Below are 23,958 nucleotides of genomic sequence, written 5' to 3' on the forward strand. Positions count from 1 at the left end.
CCTCACAAGATTGCACCCACCCAGATCCCCCCTCCCCCCAAATACTCTGGGAAAAGTCACTGACAAGGTGACAGGTCTACATGGCTCACATACTTTTACACACACACACACACACACACGCATATAGATGGACATATTGAGTCTAAATTTAAGTAAGATTTTATGAAACAGTGTCTCCCCTGTTTAATAGACTTATGAGTTGATTTCCTGACCACCTTTTCAAAATGTAGCCTACATTACTGAAACATTGCATGAAATAACATACCAGAGACACTAACTAAATATCTAGGCCTAGTGTCATGCAGTTGGTAGCAACATGCATAGGTTAGGCTTTTACAGGGCTTAAAGCAAGTTAAATTTTTGTGTCTGAAGTTAGGATTAGATTAGTTAGGTTAGACATTTTTAGAGATCTCATAGTATGGGCTATGTGCAATATCTCAATGTTTCTCAAACTTTTTCAGACCAAGGACCACTTAACCAATAATAAAAAAAAAACTCATAACCCACAATAGGCCTATTCAATGAACCACCTTGCTTATTGTCACTGCATCTTGCATCTAATGTGTCAGATGATTCATATGATTTAAACTGGCACAGCGTACATTAGGCAGTGTTGTAGAACTGTTTGGATTTACATACAAGTTTGTTCAATATTGCAAACAACTCATCTATTATATTTTACCACATCTACTTGCGGACCACTTGGGATAGCTTGCGGACCACACTTTGAGAAACACTGCACTAGCTTACTTGAAGTCGGCAAACCAGTTTCCTGTTTGTTGGCATTGCTGTCAACAAGCACCTGAACAGGAGTGCTTCAGTTGTACCAATCGTTCCCTCCTTTTTTGTGCAGCCGCTGCAGGTAGGCTGGCGTTTTTAGGAAAAAGGTGAAAGCTGAAATCACTTTTATAACAACTTGAAGCTGAGCAGAGTGGGACACAGCAGTACTCCGCCCAAAGACATTAACCCTTAAAGGTGTAGGTTTTTGAACATTCTAAGTTCCGCAACAATTGAAGGTTCTAAAATTCTATGTTGAATTCAATGAACCCAGATATTCTTTAGAATGTTCATTTCTCAACATTCCCGTCACACCGGTGTGACGGTACTCCTTTAAGGGTTAAAACTCACGTACATTGGATTTCTTATGTTTTGGTACAACTAAAGCTCTCATCTTCAGGTGCTTGTTGACAACCATGTCAACGAACAGGAAACTGGTTTGCCGACTTCAAGTAAGCTTGAAGCCCATAGCCTACTTTCAAATCTTTGCCCATGCCTGAAATCAGGCAGCTTTGATATCTAATGCCCTTTGATTTAAGCTTTTTATGGCTGTTGTGAAGAAAAAGCTTAGACCAGTGGTTCTCAAATGGGGGTACGTGAAGGCACTCCAGGGGGTACGTGAGATTTAAAAATATACATATATTTAAAAAGTAGAATCCATGCAAAAATACTTTAAAGTTCATAAAAGGAATTGAATATTTCAGTAGGCTATTCAATTTAATTATCCTAAAAACCCAGAGTCCCCCCCATACCAGGATGGTTCGACCCAACCTGTTACATGCCACCCGCCATCACCTGTCAATCACTGTCAAAACTCAAATGATGGAGTCGTGGTTGAAGCGTAGTGGTAATTCTTGTGAAAACTTGTGATGGCACAGTGCTCTGTTTTAAGTCTTTTTTTTCTCAACTAAAAATGCTTTGTGCTGGTTAGGGGGTACTTGGCTGAAAAAATATTTCACAGGGGGTACATCACTGAAAAAAGGTTGAGAACCACTGGCTTAGACTATTAAGCCACCTGCCATAAATCACTTTGTAAAGGCAATTTCATTATGTTCTTCTAAAAAGCCTGAACAGGTAACCATTTAGAGAAGAGACAATGATATGTAATTCTGTTTTTCTAAGCCTGAACAGGTAACCATTTAGAGAAGAGGCAATGGGACACTGGAACAGGCTGCCACATCAGGCCTCAACTAAAAGTGCCTTGATTGCAGGACAGGTGTGCTTTTTACCTAATTAGACCACAGGTAGTGACATCACTGAAGCCCCGCCAGCCAGTGCTAGCCATGTGACAGAAGCTATCCAAACACCAATCCATCCATTATACAACTCAGAACATGCTAAAAGAGTCTTTGGCAAAACGTATGTCCTGAAAATAACAAGGATTTTGAGTGAGTTTCTGTACGTGAAAGTGGATAACAGAATTGTTTCAGGATACAGATTTATATAATTCAGTACTACATATGAAGATTTATTAGGGTGTTGGTTATTTTGGCAATAATTATCAGATCCACATCAACCAATGAAATACATCATAGTACATAGTACATTGTGGTACATAGTACATTATATCAATAAATATAACAGAATTGCATTGAATCTTACAACTGTGACACCAAACAACTGCTGTGCTGCAGATATTCAGTTATACACACACAATATTCTGGACTATTCTGTTGGGGTTTTCGCCTTGGACAACGTGATCTCAGCAAAACTGTCCTTGAAGAAAGATAAAACGGGAGGTTTGTGTTTATTTGTACTTTGTTAGTATGGTGAAGTCCAAGTCGACATTTGAAGATTTTTTTGTATCTGGAAGGAGTCCATTCACTCATATACTTCTAGAGAAAATGTCTCAGATTATATTCATAATTCTACATTTTCAGTAAAAACACGTCACTGTAAGACAGTAATGACTTATTAAAAACACTAAAAAATTGAATATAATAATATCAACATATAACCGCTTACCAGGAAGCATAGAAACACAACAAATGGGTTAACTGAGTCCAACATTAGTATAGACCAACTTCACTGAGCCACCAAGAGCTCAAAATGATGCAGTACCAACTTGTGGTCACAAGGTGGCAGCAGTGTCTGTTTCAATCTCTTTCTCCTAACAAGGCCACTTGCGTTAGTGATGGAGCCAGGAGACCTGAATCTAGTGTGAAAATGTAGAGGACCTGTCCGAGCGGCCATTTTGGGCGTAACAAGTTGTAAGTCAAACAGAAAACATACGTGCATAGAATAAGAACAAGAAAATGTTTGTGGTTGTACGTTGACCATTTCCTGTGAAAACAAATGATCACACAGTTGGGGGGGCTTCTCCACAAAGCACGATCCACAACGCAAAGATAGCAGCATTTTAAAGCTTGAGGGGGGATATCGACCCAATGTCTCACACATAACAACACTCACATTCATCCGTGACTAGAAAACGTTTCCATCATTACACCTGTCACAACACCTTGGGCCCTGACGCTTAGAACAAATGAAGTGTTCTCGATGTCACAGCGCCAGCTGAAAACAAAACAATCAGATCAGAATTAGAGCTCCTTAAAGCTGACCAACAGATATAAAAAAAAGAATAATAAAACAAAATGGTTAGCCACGTAAAAAAAAAAAGGCATGCTCAGAGAAAGCGCACTGGTGTCTCACTCAAAAATACACAACCTCAGATCAGCCCAGGATTTCGAGGGCACAGTAGTCTCTAACCCGATCCAAATGAACTGTCCTTCAGGTCAGTACAAACATCTGACCCACCCTGGGCATCGAACTGCCCCTCAGAACTCTCCGGCGGTCTGCTCAGCCTTGCCCGCCTTGTCGTCCTGGCCCAGGGCCGGGGGACTGCTGCTGCCCTCCCTGAGGCCATGAGGTCCGCTCGGCCACAGCATGTCCACGCCAGGCGGCACGTCGTGACCCGCGGGCAGGGGCCCGCCGCCACCACCCCCCCCGAGGTGCGCGGGCATGCAGCGGTGGCTCTTGTAGGTGCCCAGGTGGCGGAAGCTGCGCCCGCACTGCTGGCAGCAGTAGGGGGTGGCGCCGCTGTGGATTCGCTGGTGCGTGTAGAGGTTGCCCAGCTCCTTAAAGCGGCGGCCACACTGTGGGCAGGCATAGGGGCTCTCACCTGTGTGTACCTGCGGAGAAAGAGGGACATTTGTTTGACCATTGCTGTCCTCAATGCCAACAAAAGTGACCAACCTAAAAAGCATTTGAAGGCCATCATCAAAGGGGCGTTCAAGTTCAGCAAACAGTGGCGAATACGTTTTTCTCTGAACCGTTAAATTTGGTGTAAACATTGCATTGTAACGGTAACACCTGTCCAGCTCACGTCCAGCTCCACCGGATGTTCGCCAAGAACAACCTCCTGAATTTGTTTGGGGGTGTTCGCAAATGTTCACCGAAAATTCAAGGCAAACAGAAAACTGTTTGCTGCAAATATTCGCATACAGTATGTTTACGAATTTGAACGCCTCAGGTGTATGGCTCAGCCACCATAGAGCCATGTGATCCTAAAGTGACATTCATTATTATCAGCTATGGTGTGAGGGAGATATTTTGAGTGGGTTTAAGCAAATATCAACTGATACTATGGTAATGTGGCATTATGCAAATGCTGTCTTCCCATCACTTACATCTCACCATTGACGTTTGGACATTCCAAGCAATTATGTCTTTAAAACGTTTACAAAACATCCTAATATTTTATCTTTTATTTTCCCTCCTGACATCCTGAAATTTGCCCAGTAACGCCCTCTAGAATATCCCCAAAACAAGACACCTGTGGTTAACTGCTGCCACTGAACAATGCTGCAGGCCTAGGCGACCTTAACCACTCAGTGGAGAGCCTGTGCAACTGGATGTTTCAAATTCATATTCATTCCACATGCTCCAATGCCTTAATACAAGCACAGGTGTAGAATAGTAATGAACAATGTGACAGAGCAGTAAGAGTGGAGAGCCCATGAGTTTTGGTAATTAAAACTCTTTGACAGCCTTTGCTGAGTTTACAGCTCAGTCAACTTATAGGGCCTGTCCAAAACGGAGGGCAGATGCAAACTTTGTTTTGGACGGCCTTGCAAGATAGCAACACAGAACGCCATTGCCAGGATACCAGAAAGCAGAATAATGCAACAGTCGACTGCATCAACAGCTGCTCACAATTAAATAGAATTTTGGACATTGAAGGCAGTATGAAGGATACATGTACGCTGTGTCTTACGAAGGTGTCTTAGAAGGCAGCATTTTATAGAAATATTTCATTCGGACAGGTCCTGATGCCTCGCTGCCATCAAATGCTATTTTAGAAGGCAGCGTTTTCCCTGTTTCGGACACAGTCATAGACACTTGATCCTTAAACAGCATTCTCTTCATGGCATCATTCCAGCACACTTTCCACTGCTTTTTTATGCTTATGCTATGTGGAATGAGTACTGTAATAGCCAAGCGGGATAACCTACCCGTAGGTGTCGTTTAAGGCCGGATAGCACTGGGAAGCCTTTTCCACACTGGGGGCAGGGGAAGGGGCTCTGGGCTCCGCTGTGCCCCAAACGGTGGCTCTTGAGCCGGGCAGCGTGCCGGAAGCGCTCCCCGCACTCGGGGCAGACAAAGGGCTTTTCGCCCGTGTGGATGCGCAGGTGCTGACGCAGGTTGCCCAGGTAGTTGAAGTGGCGGCCACAGTCGCCGCACTCGAAGCCGCCCTCCACCTTCCGCTCTCGAGGGCCCCCCTGGCGCAGCCCTGCGACCCCGACCCCAGCGACCCCGCCGGAGTGACCGGAGAGTCCCTGCCGTACCGCGTCACCGCCGCTGCTGCCGCCACTGCTGTTGCTGCTGCCGCCATCGGCCCGGGACGAGCTGCCGCCGGGGTTGAGGTGTAGTGACTCGGACGTTTCATTGTGGTGCATCACTTTCAAGTGCTCCTCCAGGAACAATGCGTCGGGGCAGAGGGTTCCGCAGAAAGAACATATGTAGGACTCCGATGTGAACTGCTGGCCTGAGTGTGGGGAGAGTTAGAGGAGGACAGGGCAGAAACGCAGTGGACTAGTCAACTCGGCTGTAAAGTGTGTGGGCCACATGTTCCCAGTGGGTGCAGAACACAATTGGACAACAACAAGGACTCAAGATACAGTCACTGTCCTGCTGCTTTAGACTTTAACAAATCAATCATGCTGCTCTGTACCATAACAGACAAACTCTTAAGATCTGACAGACACTACACCATGTAAAACTTGACCATATAAAATCAGCCAGCTAACCTATGCCAATGGCATGCCAACACTGGTTAACTAGGGCTATGTGCAGATGTAAGATGTTAGAAGCTGCTGGGTAATTATCAACTTGAGTACAAATGGCTCATCAATATACACTGGAAAAGTGACTGATTGACTTTTTCCTGAAATTATTTCCAGAGATGGCTCACAAATTTCCTCTTTTCAGGAGTCCCATCATGTCATCAGATGATAACACAATCAGGTGTTATGTATGGTATGGTATGTTTCTTGATTTGTTTCCTAAGAGCCAAGAAGGGACAGCTCTAATGAGCACACAGTGTCTTACCAAAGATGGTGACTGGTGAATTTGTAACAGTTTACTGTACATCCCCAGCCACTTACCCCCTGCTTTACAGTTGTAATATTACAGAGTGCATCATAATTTCAACTTTGGATTTAGGACGAGTATTAATTCTGCACCAACTCACTAGGGTCCATGGGGTCGCCGTGGTCAGCCAGTGGACTTTCTCCCTCCTCTGTCGGTGAACCTTTCGGGTCAAGCGCGAACTCAGGTGTGTGGGCGTGGGAGGCGTCCTTGGCCGCATCATCCTGCTCTTCCTTCAACTCCTCTGATGTGGGGTCACCATCATACTTGGCATCACTAAAACCTGCAGAAAATAACAGTACTTGGGTAAGAAACTCAATTGGAGAATTCCAACTTCTGTCTGACTCATGTCCTTGACACATTCTGTTAGCACAACGTGACTCAAGAGACTAGATGCCTCTTCATGTGAGACATCCTGTCATCACTTCACAAAGGCTATTAGACATACATGCATACAATCACTGTGAATCAAAATGACTCCTAAGTTGAACTCACTGATGGGAGGGATGCGTCGTGTATTTCTCAACTATGTGAGGTAACTTGCCATCATTATTACAGAAAGTATTCTATGTCAGAAAGCTTGATTTAAACAGAAATGAAAACAAAACAAAACATTACTTTTGATATCGGCCGGGTAGTCCTCCCCTGTCATCCATTCGTATTCGTATATCCGTTTACTGCCCGACGGCAACATGTTAAAGATGTCCTCCGATGCCGAATCGGTCTCCCCATCTCCAGGGCCTCCGCTACTAGTGCCGCTGTCCGTCCATGGATGAAGGGAGACCTGCTGAGAATCGTGACGAACCTCCCTATCGCAGCCGGACGTGGGCGCATTGTTCTGATCGATGTCAGGTTCAGCACCATTCCTTGAATTTTTATCTTTCATTAGGTAGTCACAAATCGCATTGATATTCTCTTTTTTTTGACTCCCGTGACGCCCGGCTTAGCTTTCTTTGGGTCGTTGACACATTTATAGCCCGAATTGCAGTCTGGTTTCCTTGTAGTCGCACCGCACTCTGTGGAACCAGGGAAATCATCTCTCCCGTCTCTCTCATCGCTCTCCAGTCGAGCTTTCAACAGCTCTATTTCGTCTGTTTTCTCTCGAAGTTCCATTTTGAGAACGCGGATCCTGACACTCACCATTTTTCGGATTTCCGACAATGCCGTCTCAAGAACAACTGTGATGTTCCTACCAAGATGCTCCGTGATCTCGCTCACCGAGCAAAGCAACTCTTCGTCGGCCTCATATTCGGAGAAATCCTCCTCGACTCGAGGAGCAGACCCTGTCATATCCATGAAAGTGTTGTGCAGAGTCGACGAAGGACTTGATTCGGGGAATCCGTGGCTCCTTTTGCGACTCATTGCACGAAGGGCACACGATTTGGGCTAGCAAGCTAGCTACTGTTTTGGATACTTGTGATGACAGACGAATGACTTGCTCGGGTACCGTAGAGTTTGTGTGTAAGACGACTCCCAAAATAACTGTGTCATTTTATTTGTAGCGCCCTCTGTCATAACATCCAAGAAGCGATTTGTGTCTTTAGGATTAGGTTAGTCCGCCTCATGGATTTTTCATGGTCAGATTTACAAATAATGAAAGACAAAAGCTTTAGGCCTACACGACAGTAGCCTATAAATCATGTGAGGAAAAAATATATGCGGTTGGCTAATTCTGCAAAAACATTCAATGCAATTACAGTATGTTTTGGTAGTAGACTTTGTTAGGATTTCGATTTATGTCCACAAGGTGGCGGTACGCTGTTCATTTAAAATAGGGCCTAATATCTTACGATACTGCGTTGAAATGTCAGGCTTGCCTTTGCAGTTTACAGACCAGAGTTTATTGTGGGCCTTGGCACTTAGCCTTTTCATTTTTTGTTTTATTTATCGGGCGCGAGAAAGTAGGCTATGACTACACTTTATTATTATGGTCAACCTCTGCAGTTAGGCAATATTTTTTTTGTTAATATATTTTTATTGCTTTCACATAAAAAACAAAACAAATTACACACCAAACCGCAATGCATAATGTAAAATGTAAACAAAAACAAAACAAAACGAAATGGGGGGGGGAAGTGCTGGCTGAGATACAGTTAGGCAATATTTGTATTAATTATTTAAAGAATGCTGCAAAGCTGTTTCGTGCAGTTCCATTCATTCAAGCAGTTAATATTACTCAGTGCATGCGAAATAAATTAGGACCACAAGCCTGTATTATTCTATTCCTATGAGTGAATGCTCAATTGGGCGTTCTTTTGTGTAGCTAAACATCAGAGGCCCTAGGCTGCTTTGTGCAAGAGGCACTAAGCTGCTTTGTGGAAACGGATCTGATCATAAAGGTGATGATACATGGGGCAACTTCTTGAGCAATGTTGCTGGGCAACCGCATAACCAGTTTCATTTATTCTGATTGGATAATCATGATAACTTGCCTACTGATGATTAAAGTTCTCCAGAAAATAAACTGTTGCCCAATATCAATGAGAAAATGCCAGAACCATAATAATGAGGAACATTGCTCAAAAAGTTGCCCCATGTATCATCAGCTTAAGGGAATCTTCTAGGCCTACTCTTTATATTTGACCCCTCAATGCAGTCTAAGGCAGCCTAGTTACAGTTAATGTCTGAATTTAGAAGTAAAGCATAATTATGCTATTGAAGTGGTTAAATGCTTCCTGGAATCAGTCTTTTTCGAAATCTAAGATGGATAAAGAAATTAACCCTATATATATAGTATTACTCCTGTATCAACATACAGTATGAATGACTTTCCATTCATTGTAGGCCTGCTGTGGGTCTCTCCATAAATGTGAGCCATGTATAGGTCACTGAATCTGTCAGGTGATCGAAGGGCACGGGACAGACTGCCATCTGTCCTTCCATACCACTCTGAAATAGCCACAGAGGTGATGTAAGGTCTGGGCCTCGTCCATAAAACAAGCGGTGCCCAGGATAGAAGCCTGCCTGTATATGCACTATATGAAGACCCAGATGCATGTATCAGCATGCATTCATTAAATAAACATTCATGAATATTCATTTTGGGACTAGTTCGTTAATTCAGTATCTTGTTAGAGGACTGAGTTACGCTTATGAGCAAGAGTGGACTGACTGTTAGAGTCTGTTTTGCCAATCTGAGGCCATGCTGTGCTGTCTTGTGGTATAAACATTCACCAGCATCACACTCCATGCACACTCCACACAACACAAACTCCAATAATTCATTGTTTTCACAAATGAAGACAATCATTTCCTTACTAATTATCTTTCTATTCATTCTTTTTTCATTCACTTCTGAATGTATGCCAATATCATTACTTTGGTTCCATATTGTACTCAGTGTTCCTCCTTTATTGGTATTGACAGACTCCACACTTCACAGTCTGTCTTACTGGTTAACATTCCTTTGGGGGAATTTGAAAGTTGGCATATCAGGCAGAAGTCAGTGGGTAGCTTGATGCAATGGAGCGAGAATGACAGAGAGAATGACATGGCTGCTGTGGGAGGGATGTGCGTGTTGACTGAGACTGCAGTCACTGTGGAGACTTTCTGACTCATATGGTGATTATGCAGGGCCACAGCTTTCAACATGCTCCGACACCATCAAAAGATGCCACTACAGCGCTGTGTCCAACGCACTGCACCTTAAGAAGATGTAGCATTATGCACTTTCCCGTTTTACTGCATTTATGGAGAATCTCATCAAGTGGTGAGGAAGGACATGAAAAAGATCCTGCAAATCGTGGTGCATGAACGACCAAATTAAGATTAAGATTATGCAACAACAGTTTATTGAAACAGAAACACTTCACCAGGAATAGGTTTTTTAACTCTAAAAGGATGTCACGCATGAATGCTCAATCCCCCAGGCACCACTGATGTGATGCCCATAGTGAACCCGAGTTTCTTTTAATCATCGCATGACCTCCTGGTAATTTCACATCTTCCTAATCTTCCGCTAAACAAATCTTCCCCCTGCTCAGCACAGTAACCCAATTCAGGCTCAGCGGGAGCTATTCGGTGCGGCCTGATAACTAGGAAGCGCTTTAATATTTCATAAAGCTGTGGGCCAATGGGCCCCCATGATTGGAACTCACAAACACGTTCATGGCTTACGTGCAAACACCAAAAACCTATTGCTACTCCTACAAAGTCATATAATAAACCTTTTGTTGTCTGGTCAATTGGATCGTCAACAGAGTCAAATTCAGAAGACCTTAAGATAGTTTCGCATTTGTGTGTGTGTGTGTGTCTGTGTGTGTCTGTTTGTGTAAAGGGTGGGCTACCCTAATATGACACTGTATTTTTTCTCTGTTAAAATTGGGCGAGGCAGTGTCCATGAAAGGCCAACATCCATAAAAATGATGTAAGAAGGGATAGGCTAGATTTAGTTTGGGTTCCAACCCCCCAAGTACTAGTAAGTTAAGCAATTACATATATGTACAACTACATGCATCTCCTGCAAAAAGAGACAGATAGACAGGCAGATAGCTTATGGAAATGGGAATTCCCAAGGTATTTTGTTCTGAATAAACACTAACTTGACTCATCAAAGTCACCTAATATCTCAACATTATTCACCTTCAGAAGAACAGCTAGTGGCCAACCATCAAGGAAACTCATTGAGAAGGAGGAGGCAGCTGTTGTGAATGTCTCTGGCTCCTGCACTCAGGAGTGAAGGTGACTTGTGTGAGAGTGACAGGCTAGCCTGCTCATGTGACAGACACAAGGGCATTCTTCCACTCACTGCCTGTGGAACAATACAGAAAAACACCCACCCACACCCACACCCATAATGTCACTGACACACACACACACACACACACACACACACACACACACACACACACACACACACACACATAGTTACTAGCACTAACAGACTTACAGTGTTCCTTGCTCAGGCTGACAGACAAACACACACACACACACACAGGGTATGTGCTCTCTGACACACGCTCAGACCACTGCTGTCCTTACCAATGTGCCAATCATTATTCTGGTACCAACTGGAAACTCTACATTCCATAGAGTTCAACAATGTTATGCATAACCCATAACCCAATATACCATCTATACATTGACGTCACTCTGATTTCAAACTGTATTACTGCTTCATAGAAGATAGCACTAATAATTAATTTACTCTCCTATTTGTCCATATTATTTATGCTGGTCTCTAGACCTTACTCTTGCACTGTTGCACTGTTGGACTAATGTTGGACTACTTTTTGCACCTTCCCCATGACACTCACTCTCTTGAGCACCTTGCCATGCACACATAACTAAGGACTATGGTTGGACTACTGTTTGCACCTTCACCATGACACTCACTCCCTTTAGCACCTTACCAGTCCCGGCCCTGTGACTACAAGCGTCTTATGCTTGATCACCCTCAAGCACATCGGACTTTATTAATTTAATTTATACAGTGTATTTAGTATTTATTTTTGTTAGTTTTCTTATCTTTCTTATCTATCTATCTAATGATATGATTATTAAACAAGACAGTTTTCTATATGTTCCATTGTGTTTATAAATGCTTAATCTATTCTGTCCACTCTTCAGCTTGGCTGACTATATCATGTAAAAGGCTTTTATTAAGGACACTGACACAATCTTGACCACACACAATGTACATTGCCCTAATTCAAGCTAAATTTACTGCCTGTTATGATGCCAATGTATGGGAGCCATAAAACATACATGGCATTGTATAGCCCTGCAGGGGGCATTTCAGTCTCCGACAGATATCTCTGGATTTAGAACAGGTGATGATTAGTATTAATGGTGTCTAACATACAGGCCATTGCTTGCCTTTCCAGTGTATTCCATACCATTAAAGGCAGTCATAGATAATCGCTCCCTTTGGCATAGCACACACTATCCCTATACCATAAAGTACTGTATAGCTTACTTTACAGTGATTACAAACTTTGTATTAAATGTTTATCAGAAGTTTCTAATGTGTCAAGTAATGTATTAATGATTTTGTGTGTGTTTGTGTGTGTGTGTGTGTGTGTGTGTGTGTGTGTGTGTGTGTGTGTGTGTGTGTGTGTGTGTGTGTGTGTGTGTGTGTGTGACATGTCTTTCTATCAATACCTTCTTGAATGAGCTTCAGGAATGACATGATGTCTTCCCAATGGATACAAAGCTGCTTTATTTCCTAGTACTCTCTCTCGCCCCCTCTTTATGTGTAAGTTTGTGTGTGGTGGGTGGGGTGGCGTAGGGTATTGTAGTTAGTGTGTGTTTAGTTGTTTAAGCATGTGTCTGTATTTTTTATTGTGTGTTTTTTATGCTTGTGTAGTAAGCCAAACAAAACATCTTGCATGTAATGCTGTTTATGACCCGACCTGTATTCTAATTGTATGTGTGTGTGTGTGTGTGTGTGTGTGTAGTTCAGTAACCTGATGCAGAAAGGGAAGCTGGTTAATTGCCAGCTCCATCCACAATGATATATTAGCTATTACATTCAGCCTGTTCATGCAATTCAGTCAATTTCATTCAATCCAATACTGAAATGTTGTTGTGTTTGACTAGAGCTTTAAACTGATATTGTTACAAATATCAATATACAAAGGTTTGACTGAGGCACTGCATGCATGCCATGCGATGTTGATGAATGTTCTCAGATTTGAAATGAGACATTATGCATCCTGGTGATGGGTTCAATAGCCATAGAGCAGGCTCTCTTTCAGACATGTCTTTCTGTCAATAGTTAAGAGCTTCAGGAATGGCATGATGTCTTCCCTCTGGATAAAAAGCGGCTTTATTTCCTCTCTCTCTCCCGCTCTGTATGTGTGTGTGTGTGTGTGTGTGTGTGTGGGGGGGTGATAGGGTTGGGGTGTAAACAACACAAAATGTGGCTGTGTATGCGCTTGTTTATGAGCTGTATTCTAATAATGTGTGTGTGTGTGTGTGTGTTTTGTATATGTGTGTGTGTGTGTGTTTTGTATATGTGTGTGTGTGTGTGTTTTGTGCACGTTCCTGTGTGTTGGCATGACTCAGATCTTGGAGCTTGAGAGGGGAAGTGTTGCCACGGGCTCACATAGACTTGACAGGGCTGCCAGCACAACATGCCTTCTCCTCTGCGGAACAAGAAGACCCATTTGTGGGAACAAAATCTTCTCAAACAAGCTCCACCGTGGACGTCACAGAGCAGACTCACTATTTCCACTCCCTGATGTCGCTGTGTCCTACTGTCCAGCTCCCTCAGGTATGGGGACAGTGCCCGTCTTTCTTGTTCATTGTTTGCTTTCCTGGAACACGGCCACTATGTTCGTTCTTCCCTCTATCTGACATAAGGCCCTAATTGAATGCACAGGCAATGGTCACTTTGGTCAGGCAATGGTCACTTTGGTCAGGCAATGAGCAAAGTGTCCTGTGCATTGAAGCATTGAACTAGTGATTATATGAAAGAATTGAGCTCACTGATGTCTGCACTAGGATCTAGCTGGTGTTTGACTCATGGTACTTTCTCTCTCCCTTCCTCCTCTCTCTCCCTGTCCTACTATCTCAGCTCCATCTCTGAAAGGCATTCTGGGATGAATCAGCCCCCCCCCATAGCCCAGCACTGAATGAAGACCTGATTCACTCAACTCAGCCCAGTTTCTCTGCATGGCAGCACCGTGCGTTACTCTGCCTACTCAGGCGTCAGGGTGGAGGGGTGCATTACTGCAAACAGTGGTGGGGACGGAGTCCAGGAAGTGAGAAGCGTCGGAATTTGAACACCAAATAGTCTCTTACTGTGACAGTGAAGCCAAAACCACATTTTACTACATGCAACCAAAAATAGCCCAGCGCACCAAAATGAAAATATATATATTTCCACCCCTCTTGGGTATGACCCTGTATCATCAAAGGTTGGATCATGGCATTTTAATTGAAGGTATTAAACCTAAATATGCCTGAACTTACCACTGTTTCGCCATCTTAGGCTTGTGGATGTCCTACATACTTTGTCCACATATTACAACATTGAGGTCACTTCTAGAATGGGGTTTGGATGCTGAGAATATGACAGCAAAATCAACTGGCTCTATGCGTGGGTGTGGCAAAAATATGGAAGCGTTTTTGAGTCTGAACATTCCGTCTTGGTTAAATTACACATCGGCTTGACCAAGAAAGGAATTAATAGTGTAATGCCTGTCACAAGAATATATCTCTCTCATTTGACCACCTCCTTCAGCAGCATGCAGTATAATGTATGTGTATGCGTGCATATGCATGCATACATAAAGTAATACATACAGTATTTGTCATTTCTATCAAGTTGCAACTGAAGTGCTGTGTATCTACGTTTCAGACAGGTAATCCAGAGGTGTCTTGGTGGCAGGTGGGTCTCTTCTCCAGGCCTCCATGTGAAATGTGAGAAGTGCATTTGCATGTGTGTGTGTGTGTGTGTGTGTCTGTGGGCTGCTGCCACTGATGCCTCCCTGGACACACACACACACACACACACATTCACAATCAGGCCCATTTCTGTCACCTATGATCTGCCGGATCCGTCTAGTAAAGGCACAATGGGTCAGTGCATGCATGGCATATACACACACACACATATGCGCATGCGCAAAATACTCTCTCCCTCACACACACACACCCCTCCGGCCCACTGTATCTGAACTGGCGTGGAAGGGACTGAGGCATCCTCAGAGTGATGCTCGGTGACAGGTGAACTGAGTCACTCCACTGCACAGTAAAAATAGCCCACTGTGCCTTCTGAGCCTGGGAACCTGCATCACACACACACACACACACATGTGTTTTTACGTATATGGATGCATGCTCAATTGCTCATACACCTGGCTCCACACATGCAAACACAAAAATCACATATGCATCCATATTCTTGTGTTCCCAGGCATATAGACATGTTATGATGTCCATGTCCACTACATAAGATGCATACCCAAGTATAGACCCATCTGCATGCATGTATAGAAAGAGGGATCCACATACAACATTCTGTAATGTGCAATGCATGATGTGGATGTCTGATGCAGTGAGAGATGGCAGTGATTGGAATAGTATTTTAGTGGCAATGTTAGCGATTAGGCTGTTGGGCACTGGAAGGCAAACATGTGGAGATGTGGAGAGAGAAGGGCACCAATAGGCAGACCGTAGGACAAACGGACCCAGCACAAGACAAACAGGGAGGGCCACTGTGTGTCCAGCTGACTGTACCCTATGCCCACAGTGAGGCCAGGGGCTCGTCCATCTCCTCTCCCTGCCAGATTGATGTCATTACAGCAGCACTGCCCTCATCCACGGCACCTGGCTGGTCAAATCAGCCCTGCCCACACCCATGGCTGCAGAGGGTAAACAATTTGTTCATAATGCTCATGGTCTTATTTGATTCTCTGTTTTCTTGTCTGATATGTGCATGCAAATAATGTTGAGAAAGGGACTGTCACAGGTTTATGAATTGAAAAAAAATAGCCAATTCTGTGAAATTGGTAGACCCCAAAAGTTTGTGTTTAGTCAGCAACACTTTGCACTTCTAATGAAATGGTGACAAAGGCATCAACGTATTTTTGTCTACACCCAATATCATGAAGAATCTATGAATGATGATTCGTCGTGTTTAGAGGATTGACAGAAACTGAGCCTCAAATCTCAAATATACAATTGCACCGTCCACTATGTTCCTCTATATAAAGCAATGCATCATGTCCCCCCCCAGACATGGGACAGTGTGTGGACAGGGCGACACAGGGGTGGGATTGTTCCAGTGGAACACAAACATCCCTTCAGGGAACAGGATGAGGCAGACGCAGCCTGACATGAGAGAAACAACAACAAGGGTGATGAGTTTGCTGTCAGCTACATGAGTTTGCTTTTGGGAACACTTTCCCTGTTCTCACATTTTGCTGTTAGACACTTTGCCCTGGAATTGGTCTGGGAATGACGAGCAAAGAAGTAATTTTGGTCAGTTTTGATCTCAGAGACAGAAAAAGTAGAATACACTTGCAAATGTAGTGTCCATGGTTCTGTATATATAAAAATGCAAAACTATGCACTGTATCATTTAGAATACAGAAGTAGGGATTTGAGGATAGAGGAGTCTGTCCCTAAAGCACTACCTATGGAGGAGCATGACTGGGAGGAAAACAGAGTTTGCTTGCTGAGCCTGGGTTGCCATGGGGACACCCATTAGGGAGGGCCAGGTCCTTGGTGATGCTCCCATAGCTACAGCGATGATGTGATTTAATTCTAATGTGATTTTTCCTGGGAGGTGACGTTCCCCAAAGCACTAACTTCATCACTCATTCAACACATATGGACTGAGAAACACTTCTGTATATGAACAGAGTAGCCTAACGGCTGAATAGCATTGGCACGGTGATGTTCAGTGTCATGTTCACAGCAGCAGTGCAATGAACAACCTACTCCAAACATATGTGGTACATGAATGCAAATCTACTACATCAATCTATGTGATGCGGGGAAAAAACTAAAACATTGTTTTGTCAGTGTGTTTTCTTTATGTGCAGCGGGACTAGTTCCATCCATCTCAATTACCATAAATAGGAGAGATGTCACTTCCCCCTCCCCTCCCCTTTGTCTGGGTGAGTGTGCTGGGCTGTCTCAGATGGTGATGGGGCCCCAACCCCCCAGTCTGGATCCCGGTATACCTATCCCGGTACCTCCTGGACCAATCGTTTATCACTTGCACTGACCCACCCTGCCCCCTGCTGCATCCGTCCTGCACCCCTCTTTAATAGGGATGGGTGAGAGAGGCCTCTTCATCCCTTCCCCCTTTCCTCTTCCTCAGCGTGTTTAATTCGTCTTCCCACCACAATGGATGAGTTTTTCTTTTCTAATAGTAAAAAAGTAATGATTCATGTTTGTAAGATATTGTCCCCTTGTCATGACTTTTTATTCACATTGCCTGGTGTGTTGATTCAGATTGATGCATTAGGTTGATTGTGAAACTGTTGAATTGGGGCTTCTCAAACTAAGGGGACACTGCGCGATAGCAAATAACCTACGGGTGTGCAAAGGGAGACGCCCCCCTCTTCTGGGAATTCTCCACAGTGACGTCAGTGGAGCAGGAGCGCAGCCTAGGAATAGGATGTCCTCCAGAAGTTGGAACAGTCGCTTGGTCGGAGCACTGGCGCGGCTGTTTTCTCCGTCTGATAGCGGTGCAGACTCGGCTGCCTTGTCCGTGCCCTCCTCGCCCCACCAGATAGCCTGTGATCTGTGACCCACACATCTCAAAGGCATCCAACCCTTTTGGCTGAACTGAAATGGGTCAAGTTCAAAATAATTACGCATGTGACCATTGCACTCTCCAGGTATTTTACTGATATTTGTAGGGGTCAGTGTTGACATGAAACTAATCCGAATATGGTTTCGATAGGTGCAGGCTTATTTGACAACTGGAGTGACATGGCATCACTTGAAATATGAACGCTGACCCTACAGCCACATCATTCACAGCAAAAGCAAAATACATTTTTTCTTTCAATTCGACTTGTGTGCAGCAAGGGCATTATTCATCTATTCTGTAGAATATTATATTAATTTGTTAAGCAATGGCGGTCGGCGCATTACCCACGCAAATGCCATTCGCGTTTCAGTCACACACATGTGACAGCTCCGTGTGAGCGCACAGCTCTTCCTTGATGCTCACGTCCTGGTGACCGACCGTAGTAGTACTGCAGAGAGCGGGAGAGTGAGGGAGCGAAAAAGGAGAGAGGGCGGAGAGAGGGAGAGAGAGAGAGGTACAGCGTGAGGGGGAGTTGCAGGCACAGACACCTTCGATCTTCCACTAAAGAGCGACAGGCAGCAGCGGCGACAATTTCACGCGCGCCGGACGTCCACAGACACTCATTCGCTTATTTCTACGCCGGGATAGGTTTGGAGGTCAGTCATTCACAACCGGGAGACACTAGTGGTGCAGCGACGAACAGGACGGATGATTCTCGAACTTGGATACTAAGACTGAGCTATTTAACACTCTGAATTAAGCGTTTGGCCCGGCAAGGTCGCACTTTCGCCACCGTCACTGCAGCTGACAACTGACTGAATGTTGAGCAAAACCAAAACAAGCGTGAACCGCTACGGGACTGCTTGACTTACGAACATGGCTTCTCCCATCTACCCATCGTCCGAAGGAGGAACCCCTTCTCCAACTACAAACGAAGATCCAGCTCGACAGGTGAGATAAACCAATCGATTCTGTGCCATGCTTGAGCAACACGGACTGGGGTACCATGTAAACTAGCCCAGGTGCCAAATACGAAGGTGACATCAATTGAGCACCGTTCTACTCTTATGAGGACGTGCTGGAAGAGGTGAATGCGTCTCCCTGGTTACCAATTTGTTAAGGTGCATTTCGCAGCATCAGTTGTTTTCAAAAAGCAAAGTTTAGGTTTTCCTCTAACAGTCCTTTTTGTTATCTGTAGTCTGGGACTAGTCCTGACACACCAATGCCCCACAGGTAAAATGCAAGTCTCCACAGGGACGCGTAGTGAGAGACAAGCAAGCATCGCAAAAGATCTGCACTGACTTGTCGTCCCTATGGACATCAGCAACGGATAGTATGTGCGTTTTTGTAGATAAAGCCAAGGCTTGCTTACGGCTAATCCGCCCCAATTCTCTGGAAAAGAGGGTGCGCGAAATCCGTCATTTTTACTTCCACGATTATGAATCAAGTGGTCAGTTTGTTGAGTGTTTGTGTGCATCGTGTTACTTCTTTCATAACACGGCGCACTGCCCACCCAAGAGCTTTGGGATAGATTGCAGGAATTGCTTCATGGCACCGTGTAGCACCGCAACTGGACGTCCCGCCTGGACCATGGTATAGACTGTATCTTGACTCCTCTGTTTAAAAAAAAAGGCTGGTCGGGCGTTGTGGTTTTGCATGATGCTTTACTGACCTGACATTGTGTATTGAATTCAAACCAGTTTTGCGTTCAACAAATTCACAATAATTTAACATTATTTAATTTTGCATGTAGAATATACTATAGAATTCGGCCCTGGCAATTTTCTCCTGGACCGGCCCACCACTGGACCGACGACCCCCCCCATAAATAACAAACACACAGTATTATGCTGTAGCAACACTTCATAAACTGAACCCAAACATTTAGATTTGGACCTATAGCCTAATCACAATAACACGGGGCTCCGGGGGTGTCTCTCCGGGATTTAAAAAAAAAAATGCTGGTTGCTAATCACACCGTTTTAAAGTGATTTGAAATTGAGAGGGACAGGATTCAGGGATAGGCTACTAAAGACAGGCTCATCTTCTGTCTGTCTCACGTCATGTTACCCCATGCATTAAACCACATGTCAATGCTTGACTGAATGAAACATATAGACTAGCTAGCCTACTGAACATGGACATCGTCAGAAATTACGTTTTGTGCCAACATGTTGTAGAAACACAAACAGCCTTTATTTGGTGCAAATATTCTCCTTTACTTTGGTTATAGTCCGCGATTCACATTAACTGTAGGCTATCACCACAAGTGTAGGCTATACTAAACGTTTTTGCCCTAGTTTGTGTGCCGTCATCACATTTTGCAATACCTTCGTTACTAACCTACCAGTTGATAGCCTACTTACCTGCATCGACTCGCGATTGATTGTGCATTTAATGTAGCCTAACACTCGGTGGAGTTTCACTTTCACTGTTGTTGTGAGCTAAAAGGATAGGCCTACTATATGGGAAATACTTTGAAGTTCCTTTTGAGTAGGATCAGCTCCAAAAATGAATGTGTTTTCTTTAACCTGTGCTACACTTTTCCACCAAGTTGTGCGAAAATTGTAGTCTACCCGTTTTTTTAGGTTGACAGAACCGCACTACAGTAGCCTACATGGTGCAGTAAATGAGCTCTTGGTAGTGCATGCAACTAACGTCTATAAAAACAATATTTTTATGGAATAAAACTAGACCTCTGATTGCTGTTTACGGTTAAACTGCAATAATGTGAACACCAGCCAGCGGAGGGCACTTATACAGCCTAGGCTACCATGCACTCGAACTAGCGGCTGCTTGGACAAATCCACTTGAGGGGTGGGGCAGGGGGGCGCGATCGTAACACACACTGAACCTGTCATGAAGAGGCCAAAATGATTGACCTGTCACCGCCCAAGCCAAATGGATGCAACTGCATTTATAGTCTAGGCCTAGGCCTAAATGACGGACCGCAAATAGGCTAAATAACTTTAAAAAAAAAATCCCGGAGGTCACCGGCCCACATGTGGACCGGCATTTGCCCGGTTGAACAGATTACCAGTAAGAGCCTGACTGTAAAACATGTCTAATTGTACATTATCTTAGTAGTTTGCTTTGGGGTTTTAATTGAAATGGACATGCAGACATAAGGATTGATAGCTGTGGATTGATAGCTGTGTTTAGGGGTAATGTAGCCTATTCAAGCATAATGAAAGTCCTTGTGTGATATGGTCTGTTACCATTTGGTGCGGCCCAAGCCCAGGCGGCTGCCCAGTCCCCATGCAGGCCTGTCCCACCAGAGGCTGCTCAGCGGAAACACACCCCTCACTGGCACGGCACACTTCAGCCGTCTGTCAGAAATATGACACTGCCATCCTCCCTCTCTCTCTCTCTCTGTCACTCTATCCATATCTCTGTGTATTTGTAAGGAATTGGGAACAAATTGCGAGCACACAAACACATACACACACACACACACACACACACACACACACACACACATAAACACAAACACAAGCACCTGTTCAGCTGAGAGGTCATTTGTTTCCCTAACCCCTCAATAATAGCATCACATAGACTTTTATGAATAGAACTGAATGAAAAAAAATATTCAATAAAAAATAATGTAACCTTTTTTCCTGTCCATATCAACCAAATGGGTCTGTGTTAGTCATTGATCAATCAAGGGGGTGTGCCATAGTGTAATTCGGCTGAGTCTGGGTGCTGTAAGAACAGGGCAGAGGGCTGTGGATATGACGGCTAGGCAGTCAGATGGGTGGAGGGAGGACAGAGAAGATAACAGGCAGTTTGTCACCAGCACAGGCCCTGCAGAGGACATCTGCTGCTTGTTCCGGCCAGGAGAAGGTCAGACTCCCTCAAAATGGGCACCAGCAGCGAGAGAAAGAGAGGGAGGTGTGTGTGTGTGTGTGTGTGTGTGTCTGTGTGTGTGGAGATGGGGGGTCGAAGACCAAGAACCACAGGAGGAGATTGCCTTATTCTGGAAATGATAGGTGATGTTTCCTATGGTGTAATGGAAGATGATAAAGGGAATGAGATATGTAGGTAGACAGAGAGAGAGAGAGAGAGAGAGAGAGAGAGAGAGAGAAATGATAATCTGTCCCTATGACATAGAGCAGAAGTATCTGTCTCCTGTGATGGATACAGGCGCAAACAACAAGGAAGGAGAGAGTAGAGAGTGATGCACAGGAGGAGTAGGGGCGGGGACAGGAGACACACAAAACACAGTGAGTGATGGAGTAGGAGAGAGAATGAAAGAATGAGAAAGGGAATGAGAGGGAGAGAGAGAGAGGGAGGATTAGAGAGTCAGAGAGAGACTGGAGAGGTAGAGTCCAGCCCCTTCTCTCTCTCTAACTCTGCATTGTGGTGAGAGACCAGCCTCTGTGACTCACCATGCCATGTGGAAATGCATGTGGCATCTAACGCATGCTTCTGCGTATGGAATGCAAACTATGCCGACTATCAGCACCATTCCCCCAAACAGCCCAAACATTTGGGAGACAAACAGTCCAAACCTGACAAGACAACAATCTCACATCTCCTTTGAGCAAAATGGCACACGACTTGTAACTGCTTTGATGCTGAAATCATTTTCATTCAACGTGATCTCAGATCTCAAATCAAAAATCACAGCCCTTCATTGGCTCAGCAGTGTTATTTGAGCAATGAGGGCCGAAGCATCAGCCTGTAGCAGCGTCGTCACGCTTCATAGCGTTGGTTGCAGCGTCAGTGTGGCCTCACAAGACTGACCAGAGGGCTGCTTATCAGGCGCATGGGAACGTGTGTAAACAGGGTCAGAGTGACCAGAGGAGTTGCGACCACGTTTGGACTCCGAAATGGATGAGCCGCTCCGCCTATGCTGCAGGACTGTAATGGTGTAGAGCACCAGTGTGATTTAAGATCTGCTCTCCTTCCTCCCCTCCCCTCTCTTTCACTGTCTTTGCTCCTTCTCTCTTTTTTCATCATCTATCTTTCTCATCCTTTCTGATTCTCACACTGCTCTCTCTCTCTCTCTCTCTCTCTCTCTCTCTCTCTCTCTCTCGCTCCGTGCCTCTTCCACCTCTTTTATTTTGCTCAGTCATGCTTCCTTCTGCAGTCTGTTCGCATTCAGGTTCAAGTGCCCTGGAGCCAGAAAGAGGTAGTCAGTGTGTGTGTGTGTGTGTGTGTGTGTGTGTGTGTGTGTGTGTGTGTAGAGTGTGTTTGTATGTGTATGACAGATGACATTTGTGTGGCTTATTAGAATGTATATTTTTGTGGTTTGTGGTATTTGTGTGTTTGTCTCTCTCTGTGTGTGTGTGTGTGTGTGCTGAGAGTGGTCCACCCCTTTGGCAGCATGATGAGCTGGAATTTGTTTATTTAAGACAAAATGGGGAATGGGGGGAAATGTAGAAAAATGTGTTGCTCTCTGTCCATGGTTCATAAGTGGAGTGCTTGTGGTCGGGGCTTTTCTGGTTGGAGTGGCCTTTTGCTCAGGGCTGCAGACCCACTCCTTCACCGGATCTCCCATTCTTCCCCTCTCCTCTCGCCTTTTAACACTCTGTTCCAACCCACAGGGTTTTCATTGCAGTAGGGACTTTAGAGGCGGTGCCCCAAATGATTGCCCTTTCTTGCCATTTTGGTGTTGCTTTTAGGGTAATCCAGGATATCCTATTGGCATACAGGGAGCCTTGTTAATTGGCATTCACTTGTGGTTGTATGAAAGCGTGCGTGTGTGTGTGTGTGTGTGTGTGTGTGTGTGCGTGTGTACTGTGTGTGTGTGTGTGTGTGTGTGTGTGTGTGTGTGTGTGTGTATTTGTCTGAATTAGGATGTTTGCAGTCAGATGAGTGTTTATTTGTGTGTGTATGTATGAGAGAAAGAGAGAGTTTGTGTGTTTATGTATGAGAGAGAAAGAGAGAGAGAGAAAGATAGAGAAAAAAAAGAGAGAGAGAGAGAGTGTTTGTATGTGGCATGGTTCTGTTTTCTCACTGTTGGAATACAGAGGCAGGTCCAATCACAGTGCCAGAACATTCACACCGAGGCCGTCTAAGCCTCTGACATTATCACTGACATCTGATAACATTTTAGCCATCTCTCTCTCCCTCCCTCCCTCCCTCCCTCTCTCTCTCTTTCCCCTCTCCTCCTCTTCTTTCCCCTCCCTGTTGGTCTCTCTCTCTCTCTGCATTTGGCCTCTTTCTCTTTCTCTTTCCCTCTGTCCTCTCTCTTTCTCTAGATGTCTGTTTATTGGAGTTTCAGTTCTGTCTCTATCCCTTTTGACTTTCTCTATTGCTTCCTTTTTCTTTCTGGCTTTTACTGTCTTTCTCTGCAGTCCATACCACTCCATGTCTGCTCTGCCCAGTCCCTGCCCACGTTCAAAAAGCACCTCAAAACATTCCTTTTCACT

General features: G+C 44.5%; 1 protein-coding gene across 1 annotated transcript; it reads right to left on the bottom strand.

The window, feature by feature from the left end:
- Window positions 1-2,215: 2,215 nt before the first annotated feature.
- On the bottom strand, window positions 2,216-7,809 carry znf16l (zinc finger protein 16 like). Its single transcript, XM_048236843.1, is given in 5 exon segments — window positions 2,216-3,908; window positions 5,232-5,764; window positions 6,470-6,649; window positions 6,985-7,288; window positions 7,291-7,809. Coding segments are annotated over 5 exon segments (1,809 nt in total). The 5' UTR covers window positions 7,729-7,809; the 3' UTR covers window positions 2,216-3,554.
- Between the last annotated feature and the right edge of the window lie 16,149 nt (window positions 7,810-23,958).

Source organism: Alosa alosa, chromosome 24 (assembly GCF_017589495.1).
Source record: "Alosa alosa isolate M-15738 ecotype Scorff River chromosome 24, AALO_Geno_1.1, whole genome shotgun sequence".
In the NCBI taxonomy this organism is placed as follows: domain Eukaryota; kingdom Metazoa; phylum Chordata; class Actinopteri; order Clupeiformes; family Clupeidae; genus Alosa; species Alosa alosa.